The following is a 19,334-nucleotide window of genomic DNA, read 5'->3' as shown; positions in this document are numbered from 1 at the left end:
TGACACCTTGACCAAACGTTTTAGGCCCGCAACTGACCATTATTTTCTTAACGATTATTCCATCGATACATTTTTTGATTTTTTTAAATAAAATGTATAAAACAAATGATTAACCACCCGCCACCCGCAGAAGAGAAGATTTGTGTAAAAAAAAATCAAAATTATTCCAAATTAATTTTCTTTTTTTTTCAAAAATAGCAGATGTTCAAGCTCGCAGTGCGGCATGAAGTGACGCACTGTGAGCTTGTATATCTTCTATTTTTGAATAGCCAACGCTAAAATCAAAAATGACACAGATGCTTTCGTTTTAATACGATTTTTGAAACGTTTTGCCTATAATATCATGCCTCAAATAGGGATCGATTCCAAACCGATCATTTTATAAAATGATCGATCAGTTTCTAGAATGGATTAACTGTTGCACCGCTAAAATGTCTTATGTGTTTACCCTCCAACATGTGCTATTATTGTTAGGAGTGTTTGCCATAGTGAATCATGGTGTAGGTTAGCTGAAGGTCTCCTGTACAGATGTGATAGATGGCCTGCTCTGCTCTCATATGCATTAAATGTAATTAAGGCCAGCAGCTGAACACGTGCTCTGTTACAATGTCTCTTATGGCCTCTAGGAAGGTGTTTGGAAGATGCCAGTTGGTCCCCAAGTTGTGGGAATTTATTGCAGATCTAGAGCGTCCAAGAGACACAAAAAGAAATTAAGAAAGAAATATGTTTGTTTACCAAGAAGTAAAACACCTGTTTACTGTCTGGTTGTAATCAATGATGGTCTAAGACAAGTACCGTAATCGACCCCAGTACTCGAGTCAAATATTCCTCAATTACAAGTGAAAGTTGTCCGTTCAAATTTGTGCTTGAGTTAAAGTACTGCAGAATTTGCTTTTAAAAAATAAGTATTGAAAAGTACATGCTTAAAAAATACTTCAGGCTGTGACCCCCAAAAAATAATCCTATTTGAACTGGGGAGTTCAAGTATTCAAAAGTGGAAATTACAGTTTAAAGTACATTTTAATATCAATGCATTGTTAGGCTGTACAGGGCAGTAGAAAGTGGGGTTCCAGGCCAGGGACCCCCGGGGGTCCTTGAGGGGGTTACAGGGGATCATAGCTAAATGACTGATAAATACATTCAATGACCCATCATTTCCCTCGATACCAGCAGTTCGACAACTGGAGTCGTGTGGTGGTGTTTACCTGCAGAAACACATTGCCCTCTCACTGTATTTAGCCGTTTACACTGTTTGTTTTGGTAAGAAAGTAGATACTGTAGGTCGACATGGCTTATAGTCGGTGTCAGCCGAGAACGTGGGAGTTTATTCCCGTCACAATGTGATAGAACCCTGGGAGATGGATTGAAGGTGGAGCGCCACACCTACCATCAGCTCCCAGTACTTACCGCACGGCTTGCCACGCCCAAGCCGTGCTACGCTGAGTTGGCGGTGCCAGGGAATCGAACCCATGACCTTGTGGTCCAAAGGCGAGAGCTCTACTGACTAGCTACCTGTTTTGGTGGAAGGCCAAAAACATCCCCATCTACCAAAGCAAACAGTGAAAACACCAAAATACAGCGAGAGGGCAATGTGTTTCTGCAGGTAAACACCACTGACCACACTGCTACAGTGGCTGATAATAACAGCTGGTATCGAGGGAAATGATGGGTAAAACAATTAATTTATTGTTTTCTCATGTAACCACAGGGAAAAGTTACATAATAGCCTGCTATATACTTGGTATCGTTCAAACACAGTGGCCTTGTTGTTAGAGTGTCCTCCCTGAGATTGGAAGGTTGTGGTTCAATCCCCGGCCGGTCGTACCAAAGACTGTACAAATGGTATGGGGATACTACCGTCATGTCCAAGGGGGCGTACTTGTCTTGTGCATCATTGGTTCTCAAAGTGGGGTCCGGGGACCCCCAGGGGTCCTTGAGGGAGTTCCAGGGGGTCCCCAGCTAAATGATAGATAGTTAGGAACTAAATTCACCCTTGTGGGTCTGTAACTCAGAGTAAAAATGGAACCAAATGGACCCTAACGGGTCCATTTAGTTCCATTTGTACACTCTCTGAGTTAAATTAACATTGACTTTACAATATAAAGTGGGGTCCCAGAGATAGAAATGACATGAAATGTGGGTCCGTAACATAATGTCAAACTGGGGGTCCTGAAAATCACTGCTAGAGCAGTAAGAAATCTTCTCTTATGGGGGTGCTGGGCATATCTTTTCAAATGGGGGTCCGCGGGCTAATAAGTGTCAATTTGGGGGTCCTTGACATGGAAAAAGTTTGAGAACCACTGTTGTACATCATGTGACATCCTAGCGTTTTGTCCAGGAGTTGTACTTGTAGGCTATACATCAAGCTACTGTACACTACAGAAGCAGGAGTTAGGCTCCTGACCCAAGGGCTACATGCATGGCTATACTTAGTTGTGCGCCAGTGTCGCGTGCTGACAATTGGAGATCTACATCTACAAGCTCACAAACACGTCGCATTGTGAGCTTGTAGCTCGGCTATTTTCATTTAATCCAATCGGGAGAGAGAACCTCACAAAAGATAATTTATCAGCTTCACTTTTATTGTGTTGCAGTTATAGATATAGTTATAGACAGTGGTGGAAGAAGTACTCAGATATTTTACTTAAGTAAAAATAGCAATACCACAATATAAAAATACTCTGTTACAAGTAAAAGGCCTGTGTTAAAAATGTTATTTGAGTAAAAGTACAAAAGTATTGGCATCAAAATATACTTAAAGTACCAAAAGTAAAAGTACTAAAATGTTTGAAAATAGCAGATGTATAAAATAGGAACAAAGAGGTTAATGTATATTTTATAATGTAATGATTTATATCTGCAAAGTAACTAGTAACTAAAGTTTTTAAATAATTGTAGTGGAGTAAAAGTACAATATTTGCCTCTGAGATGTAGTGGAGTACAAGTAAAAGTACCTAAGAATTGTATTTAAGTACAGTACTTGAGTAAATATACTTAGTTACTTTACACCACTTATTAGTTATAGATAGACATGTGGGCGGCCTGTCATTTTGGGATCCCGCCCCCCTGCGTACCATTTTCTTCACCTCTCAATCTGATTTTATATCAGCAAACATATGATCATATAAATGAACGTGTTCTTTTTGTTAGAGTATTTTTAAAATTATTGTTTTTGTTGCTTTTATGCCTTTATTGACAGTATAGTATAGGCTGACAGGAAATGGGGAGAGAGATGGGGGAGTGACGTGTAGCAAAGGCCGTAGGGATTGGAACTCAAACACACGACGCGCTGTCAGGCTACATTGGAGCCTAGGTGCCCGGACCTCTACGCCAGCGGTCCGGGCCACATGTTCATGTCTGCACCCATCCACTTTCAACATGGTGTCCCTATTTTGGACATGTCATTATAGGCCAATATGCTCAAATTATTTATTAATTTATCTATGTATTTGTTTTGCAAAAATAGCCGCAATGTGTCACAATAAAACACTTTCTGAGCTTGTAGATCGACTATTTTTGCTATTTTAGAATTAGGGCTTAAATGGATATTTTTTTTGCTTTTTTGGGTCTCCCCGTTGAGAAGCACTATTAGTGCTTCTCAACTAGCATTTTAATTCAATATGAACAGTACAGTTCATATTGAATTAGAATGCTAGTATTTTCAGTGTGTGTAAACAGCTTTGGGTTCAGTATGGTGAACATGAGCAGGCTGGACACCGCCCTCTGTTTTATTTTGACAGTGGAGGCTGTGTGTGTGTGTGTGTGTGTGTGTGTGTGTGTGTGTGTGTGTGTGTGTGTGTGTGTGTGTGTGTGTGTGTGTGTGTGTGTGTGTGTGTGTGTGTGTGTGTGTGTGTGTGTGTGTGTGTGTGTGTGTGTGTGTGTGTGTGTGTGTGTGTGTGTGTGTGTGTGTGTGTGTGTGTGTGTGTGTGTGTGTGTGTGTGTGTGTGTGTGTGTGTGGAACCAAAAGAAAACACACAGAGCTCCCTGCCTGGGGGAACTCCCAGGACAGTGCGTTTGGTCAGAGCGCCCCCAAGTGGAAAGAATGTGCTTGTGGCTGTGGCAGCTATATATCAGACAGCATGGAGGTCTGGCCTGTTGACTTTCTTGACTATTGTTGTTCTTAACAGGGCAAGCCCATCACTTTAGCACAAAACAAAACAGTCAATCAATGCTTATTCCAGTCAATGACATCCTGTGAGTAACTACAGCATGTACTTTGCTCACCCCTGTGAGTTCATTATGTCTACAGTCAGAACTTCATTTTGTGTTAGTGTTTCTGTTAGCAGTAAATCCTCACATTTCTCTATAGATCATTGGTTCTTCTCACACAATTTGATATGCATTAGACCAGGGGTCTTCAATGTTTTCAGGCCATTAAGCAGTATACAATTGTGTTGCATATAAAACCTTTTCATTAATATTTTTTTTCTATTCATTTGGATTCATGTTAGTGTATTTTCAAACATTTAACCACTTAAACCCTCGATACTTTGTAAATTTGACCTTTGGCTCTGTACTTGGTCTGCACTTTTTTTTCCCTCTACACCAAATCTCCTGGCCAAAAATAGCAGATCTACAAACTCACAGCCGTTGTGATCTGCTATTTTCTGCGAATGTTCCCCCAGAATAGGGATGCTAGGGTTCAACTGGTTAATGTAAAAAAAAAAAGAAACGACAAAAAAGTTTCTATCAGACAAATATTTTGGCGGCCCCCCTATAGTAACTCAAAAGACCCCTATGGGTCCCGCACCCCCTGTTGAAGACCCCTATATTTGACCATGGCTTGGATGCGGCAAATTGTGCGTTAAGTACAGTGGTGTAAAGTAACTAAGTACATTTACTCAAGTACTGTACTTAAGTACAATTTTGAGGTACTTTTACTTTACTGGAGTATTTCCAATTGTCTATACTTTTACGTCTACTTCTACTACTACTACTATACCTAGGCTATTTGAAAATTGCAGATCTGCTATTTTCAAACATTTTAGTACTTTTACTTTTGGTACTTTAAGTCCATTCTGATACCAATACTTTTGTACTTTTTGTCATGTAAATTTTTTATTCCGGACTTTTACTTTTAACAGAGTACTTCTATATTGCAGTATTGATACTTTTACTTAAGTAAAACATTTGTGTACTTTTCCCACCACTGGTTAAGTACTGGGAGCTGATGGTTGGGGTCTAGCACATAGACACGGGGATAGACTCCCCGGCTGATACAGACAATAAGCCTCTCCAACCTATTTACAGGGGCAAATGCTAATAAATAAATAGATATTGAGTGTGCACAAGTGAATGCATGCTGACAGTCTCCTGTCAGTCATATTTGTATTATGTCTGTGTATTTAACCACTTAAAAACCCTATATGGTTGACCAGAGTCGATAGTGTCTTTTCTATTTTCTTTTGTTGTGGGGAAAGCTTTTCGGATGCTGAGGTTTAAGTGGTTTAACTGTTGTGAACTGTTGAAGGATGCTGTTGATGTGGCTCACGCTCTGGTCTCACCTCATTCCTCCACATTTCCTCTACATGTATTCTTAGTAAAATAAAAATGCCATTGTATTTATTTCTTATCTTTTCAGCTGTGTTGGTGTGGATGAGGATGATGCTCCGGACATTGATATCTATCACTGTCCTAACTGTGAGAAGGCCCATGGAAAGTCCACAAGTGAGTGTATGTCACCCAAAGAGAGAGAGTGTGTGTGTGTGTGTGTGTGTGTGTGTGTGTGTGTGTGTGTGTGTGTGTGTGTGTGTGTGTGTGTGTGTGTGTGTGTGTGTGTGTGTGTGTGTGTGTGTGTGTGTGTGTGTGTGTGTGTGTGTGTGTGTGTGTGTGTGTGTGTGTGTGTGTGTGTGCGCGCGTGCGGTATGAATGTACACATCCTTATCATATGTTGTATGTGTGTGTGTGTGGTCAACGGTACATTAGCATCTTTTGTTCTTTGTTGTTTTCAACATCAGTGAAAAAGAAGAAGAATTGGAACAAACATGACACGGGGCAAAGCACAGACATCAAAGCTGTTCAGAATGGAAGTCAGGTGTTCATAAAGGAGCTGCGCAGCCGGACGTTTCCCAGGTAAGAGAGTCTGTTGGCTCGTTTTGACTGCAAAGGGTTAACCCAGAAGTTCATTTCATTTCATTTCAATTGTTTATTTAATCGAACATATTAAAAATATAAATTAGAAAAAGACAAAGGAAATAAAGGGGAAACATTTATAAAAAAAACAGCGCCAAAGTTATTTTGATATCATCCTTAAATTATATTCCATGTTCGAAAAAGGAGTAGGAAGAAGTTTTGTGAAAACTTATCAGGTTACCTTCCAGAACCTGAAATATTCCAGAATCCGTGAAGTTTCTGTCATAGTTTTATTGTTTACCTCAGTGGTTCTCAACCTGTGGGTCAGGACCCCCAGGGGGGTCCCCACATGACTTTGGGGGGTCCCCAGATGACAGTGAAGTGACAATTTAAGAACTTTTAAGACCTTTTTAATACCAATAAAAAAGAAGAAAATAAAGGAAAAAATACCATTACTGCATCAAAAGTAATCAACAAACTATACAAAACAAACATTGGCCAAATTGTCAAATAATATAAGAAAGAGGCAGGCAAACATTGTGAAAATAGCCGAAAATGTAATGACTCAACTCCTACAATTCCAAGTGCTTATCAGGATGGATGGGGGGGTACCCAGTTCAAATAGGATGATTTTTGGGGGTCTCAGCCTGAAATGGTTGAGAACCACTGGTTTACCTTTCCATTAGAACCACAACCACCCCTGAAGGGAGATGTCATTAAAAAAAAAAACTATTTTCTGTGTTTTAGGAAAAAAAATCTTGTTCTGTTTTCCCACTAGAACCCATGGTTAGTATAGTACCACCTCCTGAGCAGGGCCCAAAGAACCTTATCTGAAACAGAGCCATAGTTTGTGGAAACTAATCCAGAATCTTGTAAAAACAAGAGCTATATGATCTATGATGTTGAACCCAGTGACCCAACACCTTTCATTTCTCTGCCAACACTACTGCTCTGTACTTCATCAAACGTCCCACAGGAGGGCACTGTAGCACTGCTTTTTTATGTCCTCTGCTAAACTGATTGAACACTGTCAAATTCTGTAATTTGATAAATATAATTTAACCAACAATGACGAATGAAAGATGATATTCTCATTTTCAGTGTAAAGGTCCTTGCACACTGAAGGCATCACAAATAAACGAGAAAAAAAGTGTTGTTTTAAAGCACAAATTGCGTCGCTTTCTCGCTGCTCATGACACAAACAGCAGTTCTAATTAATGCTAATTACTCACACAAAATTAAGTGCTCCCGGTGTGTGTATCTTAAGGGGACAATTATTACGGTAACCAAAAATGGTTTCCTCTCTGTTGATTCCCCCTTTTAACTTTGTGATATTTCCAAATATGGTTTCAGTAAATAAATACACATCAAACGTGGCAGTATATTGTTGAATTGTGTGGAGCTTTAGACGGAACAATATGGAAACATATCAAGCATCAACGTTCGGTCCTTATATCTCATGATAACATTTAAGTCACATCACCTACACAGCTTAATCCAGTATTCATTTAACTCTAAACGTGTTCAAATGTACCCCTATGGGAGAACAGCTTTACATTTTTCCAGTACACGCATAATGCATTTAATTTCACTACCGTGTAAAGAGCTACCTATATATTAACTTATGTACTACTATACAAGTATATTGGGCTTAGAGCTGCAATCTGTAACTTGTATGTCCTACCCTGGATTCGAACCTGGGAGACCAAATAGCTACTGCACCAATACAGAATCCCCACTTAACCTGGGGAGATGTTGTACTCATGAGCTTCAGGCAATCCCTGACACCAGGGTGTACATGTCTCAATGAAGAGTAGGGAGATCACCTCCAACCACTGCACATACAGTAGTTACAATTACAATTTACAATCTAGGCATTTAGCAGACGCTCTTATCCAGAGCCACTTACAAGTGTGTGATCAGTGTAAACATGAACTCTAGTCAATAAACAACAAGGTAAATAGTCACATGTAGAATGCAGAGAGACAAGGTAAACAATGAACCTAGCATCTACCTACATTTGTGATCAAGAAAAAACTAAAACACGAGAACAAGTTACCAAGATATATTTGTATAGTAAACTAGCATCGATGGAAAAGACAGGTGACAAGAAGGGATTGAAGGAGAGTGAAGTGCTAGGGGGTGAAGTGGAGTCTGAAGAGGTGAGTCTTCAGACTCTAGCGGAAAGAGTGATGTCCCTTAGCTTAGTGCGTAGTAATGTCCGCAGGACACGGACACACCTTTCGTCTCCCCGTTCAAACTTTACAGTAGCATAAATGGGCCCTGAGTCTGCACTTCTGACTGCAATTGGGAGTTTATTGCACAATTTGCGAGCCAGGAGTGAGAATAGTCTAGGATGTGTGGAGTGTCGTTGTCCAGTAGGGCTGTGAATCGTCTGCTATCTCATGATTCGATTCGATTCCGATTCTTGGGGTCACTATTAGATTAAAGAAAAAATCGAAACAATTCTCGATTCGTTTCGGATTCTTGGGGTAACAAATCGATTAAAAATCTAATTCTCATACAATAATTATTCCCAAACAGTTTAATCCAAATTATTATATTGTGTAGTATTATATTGTGTACCAAGTGTAGTCTAGTTATTTCCGACAGCTCAAACTAAAACATATATAATACCAGAGAGGGTTTGTGTAAAAATTCTTTCCTTTGATGGAATCTTAGATTAGGTGTAGTCCTATTTGATGCAGAAACGCAACATAATAGTCCATATTCACACGGCGGCCATTTTGGAATTTAACATTGCGTTGCTGTGGCAACTGGGGTGACAACTGGGGTGGCATTTCATTGACTTAATAGCAATATGGCCGCCGTGTGAATATGGTCTATTGCTTTGAAGCAAGTAATATTAACAAATGTAAACGAGCGTCAGCTGGACAGTGACACGCACACCTCAGCTGTGTTGAACTGAAAGTGACTGGAGTTAGTTTAAAAAAAGCTCTTGAATATGATTGAAGACATGATAATGTTTACTATGATTATGGTAAGCTTACATTTCATATCACACCATAGAGTAAAAAATCCTGTAACTTTAACCAGCTAAAAAATTTGAAAACATGAATAATTATTTTCCAACATCCCTATTGTCCAGGGCGTTTTTAGGGAAGGGAGAAGAGTCTAGCTTTAACATACTTTGTTTGTGTTCCAGTTCCGATGACGTGGTGGTGAAGTTGAGCGGCAGCCAGCTGTCCATGGATTACCTGGAGGAGAACGGCTTCAACGAACCCATCATGGTTCTGAAGAAAGACGGCCTGGGCCTGTCCATGCCGGCCTCCACCTTCTACATCAGTGACGTGGAGAATTACGTTGGTATGTGTTTCTTTTGTTTTATCATACAGTATGCATTTGTGCATACAATATATACACACACTACAAATGGCCGTGATATGAATATCATAGGATATTGAACTTGAACCTTAGCGTCTCATATTCTGAGGTGAACCTTTGGCCAAAACAGCCAATGTAAGCTGTTGATCGGCGGAAAGGATCTTAAACATTAGGAGGGCCTAGAATAGAGCCCTGGGAGACTTCGGTCAGTGAAGTATATAGGGTTTAAGAGGTTAAACAGAACTCATGTGAAAACCCGAAACAACAAGCGAACTGATGAGGATAAATGTGAATGTAGAGGGTAAGGTTGGTACTGAAAAGGGTTATTACATATTAGTTGTGTGAAAACACAACTAATTGTCCTCTGCTTCCCTACCCACTCATTTAAATCAAACATGACTCCTGTCTCAAGGTGCGTTCCCGCAGAGAGATACAATATTTGTTCGAGCGGCGCAATTACTTACAAAGTCAATACAAAGAAACATATGAAATATTGATATATTTGTTTTATAATGGAAGTCAAAGGGGCCCACATTTTGAGATATACATCCTATGATGTCATTAGGAGATATCTGACATCATAGACGATGTCATAGATGTCCGAGATCCACATTGGAGGCACGCTGTTCCCATGTGGATCTGTATGTAGATATCTCTCTCCCCATTTTCCTTTCTTTCATGGAAAACAACAAAATGGAGCTTGCACAAAGACAAATCTCACCCACCGATTTACACCTGTAGACCTGTGATGTGACAATAAAACAGATTTTTATTCTGATCCTCAAATCTACATTATTCCAATGTTCTTAACTACTTTGATTCCTCTACAAAATAAGCTCTTTTCATATTGTCACTGTGGTTGTTCATTGAATAGTTTATTTGACCTCATTTTGCATTTCAGTGACATTAAAAGCGCTTTGTTTATTCTCAGCCTTCGATAGATTCCTTTCAGCTGGTTGATGTTGCATCAGTCTGCCAGTAGAGGGCAGCACTTGACTACATTCTGAACAACAGGGCAGAGAACATGACACATGAACAGTGGTGGACAGTAACAAAGTACATTTAGTCGAGTATCTGTGCTTTACTTGAGTATTTTTTTATTGGAGAAAATATACTTTATAATTTTTACTTTTGAATACTTTGAATATTTTCAAAAGCACATACTTTTGAATACTTAAATTTGTTTTAAAGGGATAGTTCACCCCCCCAAAAAAAACACACCCCATGAAGCCTTGAATTCATGGAGATTTTGTTGTTTTTGTCGCTTTCCTAAGCCAACAATTTGATGACTGGCGGAAAGATGCTAATGTCTCTGGTAGGAGACTCAAAGTTGACACTTTTGAGTCTCCTACCGGAGCCACCGCCGGTCATCAAATTATTGGCTTAGGAATGTGACAAAAAAAAAATAATCTCCATGAATTCAAGTCTCCATGGGGTGACTAATCGATAGGAAAAAAAAGTCATTTTGGGGGTGAACTATTCCTTTAAAAGTAAGTACTGCACTTTAACTTGAGTACAAATCTGACCGAGCAACTTTCACTTGTAGTTAGTAATATTTGAACCAGGAGGGTGGAAAGTAACCTCAAATGTCCAAAACTGTTACTTTTCAGAATTCAAATTCAAAAATAGCAAAAGTAGCAGATCTACAAGCTCAAAACGCGTTGTGAAGCGACGCGTTTCGAGCTTTTCACAAAAAAGCATCAAAAGTAGAAGATCTACAACTTGTAGATCTTCTACTTTTGATGCTTTTTTGTGACGCTGTAGTATGATCAAGTACGGCGTTAATTTACGAAAAAGTAAAGATATAGAGAGAGGAGATTTCGACGATATACTTTGACTACTGGGGTTAAGTACTCTGTCCACCACTGTGTCTGAAACAGTGTGGTGTCCCGTGGAGTTGGGTCGGTCGTGCGGTGGTTCTGTTGATGAAGGTCTGTGTTGCTAAGGTGTTTTCTTGTCCCACAGGTCCTGACGTGGGCGTGGACGTGGTGGACGTCACCAAGCAGAGTGACGGCAAGATGAAGCTGAAGGAGTTTGTGGACTATTACTACAGCACCAACAGGAAGAAGGTCCTCAACGTCATCAACCTGGAGTTCTCAGACACAAGGTACACCGATTATAAATTAATAATTAATAAATGAAGACAATTAAGACAATTAATAAATACATTAGTACATTAATACATACATACATAAATATACATACATAAATACTTAAGCAAATAAATAAATACAGTATATCATTGCTGTTGTGCAGAAACCTCGTATCTCCATTTTTAAACTTTTAATGTTTCTTTTGTTTTGTTAATGCCTTACTTAGACGTACAATACAATGTTACAATGAATACGATGTCTCAAAAGAAGGAAAGATAGACGATCTACAAGCTCACAACAAAAGTCAAACTGATTCATTTTGCTTGTGGGTTCTATAAATACTCAATACTCATGACTAAATAATAGATCCACTGGATCCATTTCCTGAAAAGTAACAGTTTTGGACATAAAAGGTTTCCACCCAACAGTGACGATAATCTATATTATTATACTAGAGTCCAGAACATTACCTACACAGTAAAATCCTCAGTGTCAAATTATCTATTCTTAACTCTCAGTACAAATCATATTTGCGTATTCTCAGGATTTCACAGTGTACATATTGTATGCCTGTCACAATTATTACATAATCGCCTAATTATTTTGTATAATCGTCATAGTCGTTTCCATGTTGAAAATGTTTCTTATATTTTCAAACATTTTCAATAATAGTGGAAATAGCAGATCTACGCGTTGCAGATCTGCTATTTCCACTATAAATTATTTTTGCCAAGTATAAAGTTATTAAATATCCTATCATTAATATCTTTGTATATTTAGGTTATTTGTCATATCTGCCCTGAGCAACTTCGGAGCCCTAAAAGCCAAGCAAAAAAAATCGTTAATCGCAATCATTTGTGTGACAATTCTACAGGATGGACAGCATCGTGGAGAGCCCTCAGATCGTGCGCAGGTTGTCGTGGGTCCAGAACTACTGGCCGGACGACGCGCTGCTGGGGAAGCCCAAAGTCACCAAGTACTGTCTGATCTGTGTGAAGGACAGCTACACGGACTTCCACATCGAGAACGGTGGCGCCTCCGTGTGGTACCACGTCCTCAAGGTACTGTATGTCAGTGGTTCTCAAACTCTTTCATGTCAAGGACCCCCCAAAATTATGTTTTTTTTGTTGCGGACCCCCTGTCTCAAAAATGTTTTTTTGTGCCAGGATTTTTCAAAAATAGCAGATATACAACAAGCTCATAGCGCGGCACTGAGTGGCACTCACAGTGGGGTCTTGGTGGGGACACAGAAGGGTCTTTAAGGGGGGTTCCCCAGCAAACTGAGACAGCTTAAAGGTGCTGTAAGTGATAATCTTTGGTTAAAACCAAAGGTTTTTTTATTATTAAAATGTTAAAGCTCTATTGTGCTCATAAGCTCAACCTCCTGGACTTCCCCCCAAAAAACACACCTGGGGTGACAGGACTTTTTTAGTTGCAGCCCCCTCCCTTTGGAACCTACTCCCACCTCACATCAAAGCCTCCCCCACCCTTGCCATATCCAAAGCTGCCCTCAAAACCCACCTTTTCAGACTTGCTTTCCCCGCCTAACTCTTTCTGCTTTTTAGTCTTAGCTTAATGTTTTTAGCCTTTTAACTTTTTTGCTCCCAATAAAGTTGTTTATTTTGGGTAGTTTTGTAAAGCAACTTTGGGTACTAAGAAAAGCGCTATATAAGGCTTATATATTATTATTATTATTGTGATAGTAAGTAAGTAAGTATGTAATTTCAGGAAAGAGTACCCATTTATCAGCTTCGATTTTAGTGTTCCAGTTCCCCCCCCCAAAAAAGCCCATAAGAATATTTGAAATATAACACAATGTAGAAATACTCTGTTATAAGAACAATTACTATATTCAAAATGGGACTTTTAGTAAAAGGACAAAATACTGGATTAAAATATGCCTTACAGTACCGAAGGTAAAATTATTCATTTTGCAGAATGGTCCATTTCACATTAGTAACGCATTAATGTGTACATCACTTTAATGTTACAGCTGGTAAAGGGTGGGGCTGATTTTAATGACTTAATGTGCTGCAGGGATTAACCTATAATAATACATCATTTATCACTTCATTTATGTTTTGTATTAATAATCTAAATATGAAAATTAACAAATAAATAAAGCTGTCAAGTGGAGTAAAAAAAGTACAATATTTGACTCTTGAGATGTAGTAGAGTATAAGTAGAAGTATATCAAAAAAGTTAAATAAAAAAAGTACCTCAAATCTGTACTTACGTACAGTACTTGAGTAAATGTACGTAGTTATTTTCCACGACTGAACTGAACTCAGAGAGTGTTTGGAGTTAAATCATCACCGAGTATTTTACTGTGTAAACAGGGTTTGTTTTCAATTCAATTCAATGTGTTTAAATTGGAACAAGTTGTTTTTGAAGGCCAGGAATGCGCTTTGAAGTTTGACTAAAGTGCTTCAAAATGCTTTTCTTTGAATCACTGTCTGTAATTTATAGACATAATAGGTATAATAATTTGAATCGTTACATGATCTTACGAGAACATGTCTTAATGCTAGATTTAAGGCTTTGGGGTCCAGAGACCCACAGCCTAATGTAGCATGGTTTAATGTCACTTATAATTCTGTTCACTAGAGTTAACCACTTAAACCCCAGCGTCCTTATTGTGGGGAAGGCTTTCGCAGAAAATAGCATAACACGTCGCGCGTTGTGAGAACAGGGAAGTGGATGTAGTCTTGTGCATCTTCCCAATAATCAGAGTGTGCGACATTTTTATGAAGCTGTCTGCAACCTTTTATTTTAACGTCGAAGCTCTGCCACGAGAATTTTTTTTTTTTGTTCGCTCAAAGCATAAATTAGCCCTTTACTATTCTAAAAGTATGTTTCAATGTTACCTATTTCTCATGTACAATTATGTCATTTAGACAGTTCAATTTAATTTAAACAAATCACATCAGGGTCTATAGAACAGGATGCATGGTCTAATGAGGGGGTCAGTGACAAGAGTGAAATGGTTGGTAAATGTTTTGGATTGTGTGTGTGTTTGTGCACACTACAGATGTGGTCGTTTAATTGTTATGGCACTTGACTGAAATGGCTGGGTCCACATTGTGCACCTCTGAGGTAGCTTGACGACCATGCAGTCTTATGCAATGTTTAAATGTTGTTTTAGTTTAGCATTTAGTTAGCATATTATTTAGAAGATGCCAGTCCATTTGTTGACCTGGCATCCTATAGTTTGTATAGTTTCAATGTACAGATTGTTTAAAAAATAATAACCAAATAAATTAAAGTGATAGCTGTCAGTCATGCTGAGTGTGCGTGCGCGTGTGCGTGTGTGTCACTGCAGGGAGAGAAAATCTTCTTCCTGATCAAGCCCACCTCTGCCAACCTGTCCCTGTATGAGCGATGGAGGTCCTCATCCAATCACACAGAGATGTTCTTTGCTGACCAGGTGGACAAGTGTTACAAATGCACTCTGAAACAAGGCCAGACGCTATTCATTCCATCAGGTCAGTGCAGCATGAATAACACCATCATAACACTATTAGTATTATGTCATGTTAATAACAATAATAATAATAATATCCACCAGATCCGGCTGAGGGGACGATCGGCTCCTCAATTCCTTAAATGTGCTATTTTTTTTAAATAGTGACAAAAAAATACAATTTCTGAATATTTTAAAAACATTTTAACAACAAAAAAATACGGCATGTGGTTTAAGGAATTGTCATGTTTTGTTCAACCACAAAATATTACTCCCGGCGATTGCAAAAATCTGAAAATCATAAAACTGATGTTAATTTGTGAAGATTACCTTCGGAGCAAAACATGCAAGCATCATCACATTTATTTTTTCAAGAGAACCAGGAAGGTGCTTCCTAACTTCCTAATTGTGTCTACAGAAATACATCCTCACTGTACCACTTTATTGTATTCACATTACACTACCTTACAGATTGGTTAAAATATCAATTTAGTCTTTGAAATAAGTTCCGGAGTGCAGCTTTGAGTATTGCCTGCGTTACAAATGGATTATGGATTTTACAGTGTATTACTGAGGTTCAGTACTGTGTATCTGTACAATCTCTAGCAGTACGTATACGTGTGTGTGTGTGTGTGTGTGTGTGTGTGTGTGTGTGTGTGTGTGTGTGTGACTCACTTCTACTTTTGATTTGTCTTTTTTTTTTGAAGGTTGGATCAATGCAATACTGACCCCAGTAGACTGTCTGGCATTCTCTGGACATTTTGTCCACAACCTGAGCGTGGAAATGCAAATGAGGTGCGGACATTCTCTATAATACACACACGCACACCCTCAACCTTCATTCCCTGCAGTTGCATCTAGCCAGTTCCAGTGAAGATTCCAAAGTTTGATTTCATAATTCATTTTGATGACGTACAGTACAGTATGTATAGAAGGATATTTTAGCCCTGATGACATGGCGTGTTTTACTTTGGTTCCTTGTTCAGGAGTTTTTCTTTAACCCCTTAAGACCGGGAACGCATCTGTGTCATTTTAAGATTTCTGTGGCTATTCAAAAATAGTGAAATTCTTTGCAAATCTTTGAATATATATATATTTTTTTTAAGCAAGCATTTGTACTCAAATCTTTGCTTCTGGGGGATCCCTGGAACAAAACATTTTACAAATGTTTTAAAAATATATATATTCAAAGATATGCACTCGGCACTCTGTGCCGCGCTATGAGTTTGTATATCTGCTATTTTTTGAATAAAAATGACACGGATGCGTTTCCCGGCCTTAATGGATCAACCATCTGTGAATTCCACCGAGACTGTTTATGAATTCTCCGCGGTCTTTGGATGTGGTGCTGTAAACAGCCTGAGTTTAGACGTGATAATCCGTCGTTTGCGATGCATCATTGGGATGTCTCTGGGTTTTTGTGTGTGCCGTCTCTCACAGGGCGTACGAGGTGGAGAAGAGGCTGAAGGTCAGGTCGCTCACTCCTTTCCCCAACTACGAGACGGCGTGCTGGTACGTGGGACGACACTTCCTGGAGCGCTTCAAAGGTGAAACTCTCTCATTTTTATCACGAATCAAACACCCCACACCATCAAGTCTATTGAGTTCTCACATTCTCACCCCACCCTGACAAGCCGTTCCACAAGCAAATATTGTGAAAATAGCAGAGACGTTGTGAGCTTGTAGATCGGCTATTTTCAAAATGTTTGCCTCTTTCTTATATCATTTGACAATTTGACAATTTGGCAATTGCCTTTGACAATTGCCTTAAATTGTCACTTCACCGTCGTCTGGGGACCCCCCAAAATCACGTGGGGACCCCCCTGGGGGTCCCGACCCACCGGTTGAGAACCACTGCTCTACGCCAGTGGGTTTTTAATCTTTCTGTGCCCAAGGCACATACATGCATTGGGCACGTCAAAATCTCAAGGCACATCATACAGTAGCTGAATGGGTCCCAGGTTTGATTCCCAGCCCCCCGGCAATGTGTTGAGGATGTCCCTGAGCAAGACACTTAACCCCAACCGCCCCGCCCCTTTCTTTTTCATCCCACGATTTTGTAACCTTTTTTTCCCCCACCCAGTGCCAATTGCCTATGTAATCCTGGGCGCTACTCTCCCTCTGCCAGCCTAGGGAGAGCCCAGAACTGAGCTCATGCCTCCTTCAATGCATGAGGAGCTAGCAAGCCGCTTCTTATCACCTGACAGGGGCGGGGGGGAGTTTCCCCGGTAGGACGTAGCGCGTTGAAGGAACACGTTATTCCAACCAATTCCTTTCCCCTCCATCAGGCGCCCCGGCTGACCAGGGGGAGGCAGTATAGAGACCAGGATTCACTTCAGCCATTTTCATCCTATCTTCATATAATTCGTCCTCATTAAAGCTCATTATTATATGGTACCATTGTTGTCTACTCGGTCTGTGTCTCAGAGGAGGGCTGTGGACAGTTCAGAAACCTGCCTACCAGTGACATCATCTATGCGGAATCCAAGCGAATAGAAACGGCAGGCTTTGTATTTCTGTGAAGTTGGCATGGTATATAATAGAAGCCATTGTTCTAGCATTGATAAAACATTTATTTAAAAATCTTGTTTGAAATGACCAAACCTCCTACCGTAGACAAACATGGTACCATTATTATTATAATGAGCATTAGTGAGGACGACCAATTATATGAAGACAGGTTGAAAATGGGTGAGTGAAGTCGTCCCTAATGAAGCTCTCGGCTGGAAAATGAATTTCCCCCGTGGGATGAAATAGGTCTAATTATTATTATTAGTGTATTCATAGTGAAATTAGCAGATCAATTTGAGCTATTTTCAGAAAGAAATATTGCTCTACACTTGACTTTTGTTACTGTTTTGTTTTATTCTCTTAATGTGTTTTTATATGGAACCTCTTATCTTTACTTAGCTCTCTGTTTACTCCAAACAAATCATGCAAACAGCAGGAAATACAAACTCTCTCTCTCTCTCTCTCTCTCTCTCTCTCTCTCTCTCTCTCTCTCTCTCTCTCTCTCTCTCTGATCATCATGGTGTGTTGTGTCGCGTGTCTGTGGTGCAGATGAGGAGGCTTGGGTGCACAGATATTATTTCAGTCATTAAATCGGTGAACGGAGGAGTTCACAGATAATTAGCATCAAAAGGCTTGGCTGAGCAAGAATCACTTGCTCCATTACGAGCCTGTGTTTAAAAACTCCCCTCACATGGCTTTGGGCAACTGTTTATGTTTCCACGAAACGTGTGTGTGTGTGTGTGTGTGTGTGTGTGTGTGTGTGTGTGTGTGTGTGCGTGTGCGTGTGCGTGTGCGTGTGTGTGTGTGCGTGTGCGTTACTCGTGAGGGCCAAATAGCAGAAATACTGTAGACATTGTGAGGACCTGGTCCTCCTAAGAGAAACGCTTTTTTGGAGTTAACAATTATTTGGGGAGTTAGTTTTACAATTAGGAAAAGATTTGGAGTTAGAGTTTTCCCTATTTCATATTTAGTTGTGTGCCAATGTCACACACTGGGAAAATAGGCGATCTACAAGTTCACAACTTTGTTTGGAGTTTGTAGATCGGCCTTTTTTCGGTTGCTATTTTCAATGCCGTCCTAAAAATACTGATGTCCTCACAAGTATAGTAAGACAAACGAAGACATCAGACATCAGTAAGACAAAAGACATCAGCACAGGGTTCTATAGATCAGCGCTAGGGCACGGCCCCCACCGCACTTTTATTTTACCTCTGGGGCGGAATCTGCCAATGCTTTGTCAATGCAAATGCGTGGATTCTTGGAAAAAATCCGCAAGACCATGAATCCACGCATTTGCATTGACAAAGCATTGGCAGATTCCGCCCCAGAGGTCAAATAAAAGTGCGGTGGGGGCCGTGCCCTTACCAACCTTTTTTCCTTTCCTAGTTCCAAAATAAGGATGCCGGGTTGTTGTTTAAAATGACATGACCCCCACTGTGATCTTTGGCGCCCCCCACAGGGGGCCCCTGACCGCAGGTTGGGAACCACTGCTATAGTTGGTATTTCCTTTGATCTTAGCCGAGTGACCTTGATCTTAGCCGAGTGACCTTGGGACATGGACCTTGAGTTTCCCTGTCGATGCCTGGATGTAATTTATTACTCCCTGTTATCTGTTACCTGTAATCAGTAATTAAGTACATTTACTTAAGCACTGTACTGTACTTTTAATTTATTTCAGTACACAAAGTGTATTTAGTTTTTTCGATACTTTGTACTTCTACCCCACTACATCTCAGAGGCAAATATTGTACTTTTTAACTCCACTATAATTACTGGACACAAGTTATTGTGCAGATTCTGATTGTTAATACAAAACACACTGTATACTAACCACCCGAGCACTATTTCAT

At 39.8% G+C, this 19,334-nt stretch overlaps 1 protein-coding gene across 3 annotated transcripts in view; it reads left to right on the top strand.

Moving 5' to 3' along the window:
• Nucleotides 1–19,334, top strand: part of phf2 (PHD finger protein 2) — a 48,877-nt gene that overhangs the window by 7,596 nt on the left and 21,947 nt on the right. For 2 of the 3 annotated variants that reach the window (XM_080423150.1, XM_080423148.1), the window contains exons 2-9: nt 5,582–5,673; nt 5,958–6,072; nt 9,239–9,399; nt 11,383–11,524; nt 12,385–12,571; nt 14,833–14,995; nt 15,681–15,768; nt 16,414–16,520. In XM_080423150.1, coding sequence (XP_080279276.1) covers nt 5,582–5,673; nt 5,958–6,072; nt 9,239–9,399; nt 11,383–11,524; nt 12,385–12,571; nt 14,833–14,995; nt 15,681–15,768; nt 16,414–16,520 — 1,055 coding nt within the window. The remainder of the gene's footprint in view (nt 1–5,581; nt 5,674–5,957; nt 6,073–9,238; nt 9,400–11,382; nt 11,525–12,384; nt 12,572–14,832; nt 14,996–15,680; nt 15,769–16,413; nt 16,521–19,334) is intronic. The other variant, XM_080423149.1, reaches the window with a different exon arrangement.

Source organism: Gymnoscopelus braueri (assembly GCF_963280865.1).
Source record: "Gymnoscopelus braueri genome assembly, chromosome: 3".
In the NCBI taxonomy this organism is placed as follows: Eukaryota; Metazoa; Chordata; class Actinopteri; order Myctophiformes; family Myctophidae; genus Gymnoscopelus; species Gymnoscopelus braueri.
Note: the sequence above shows the minus strand (reverse complement) of the source record. Positions and strands in the feature narration are given on the sequence as shown.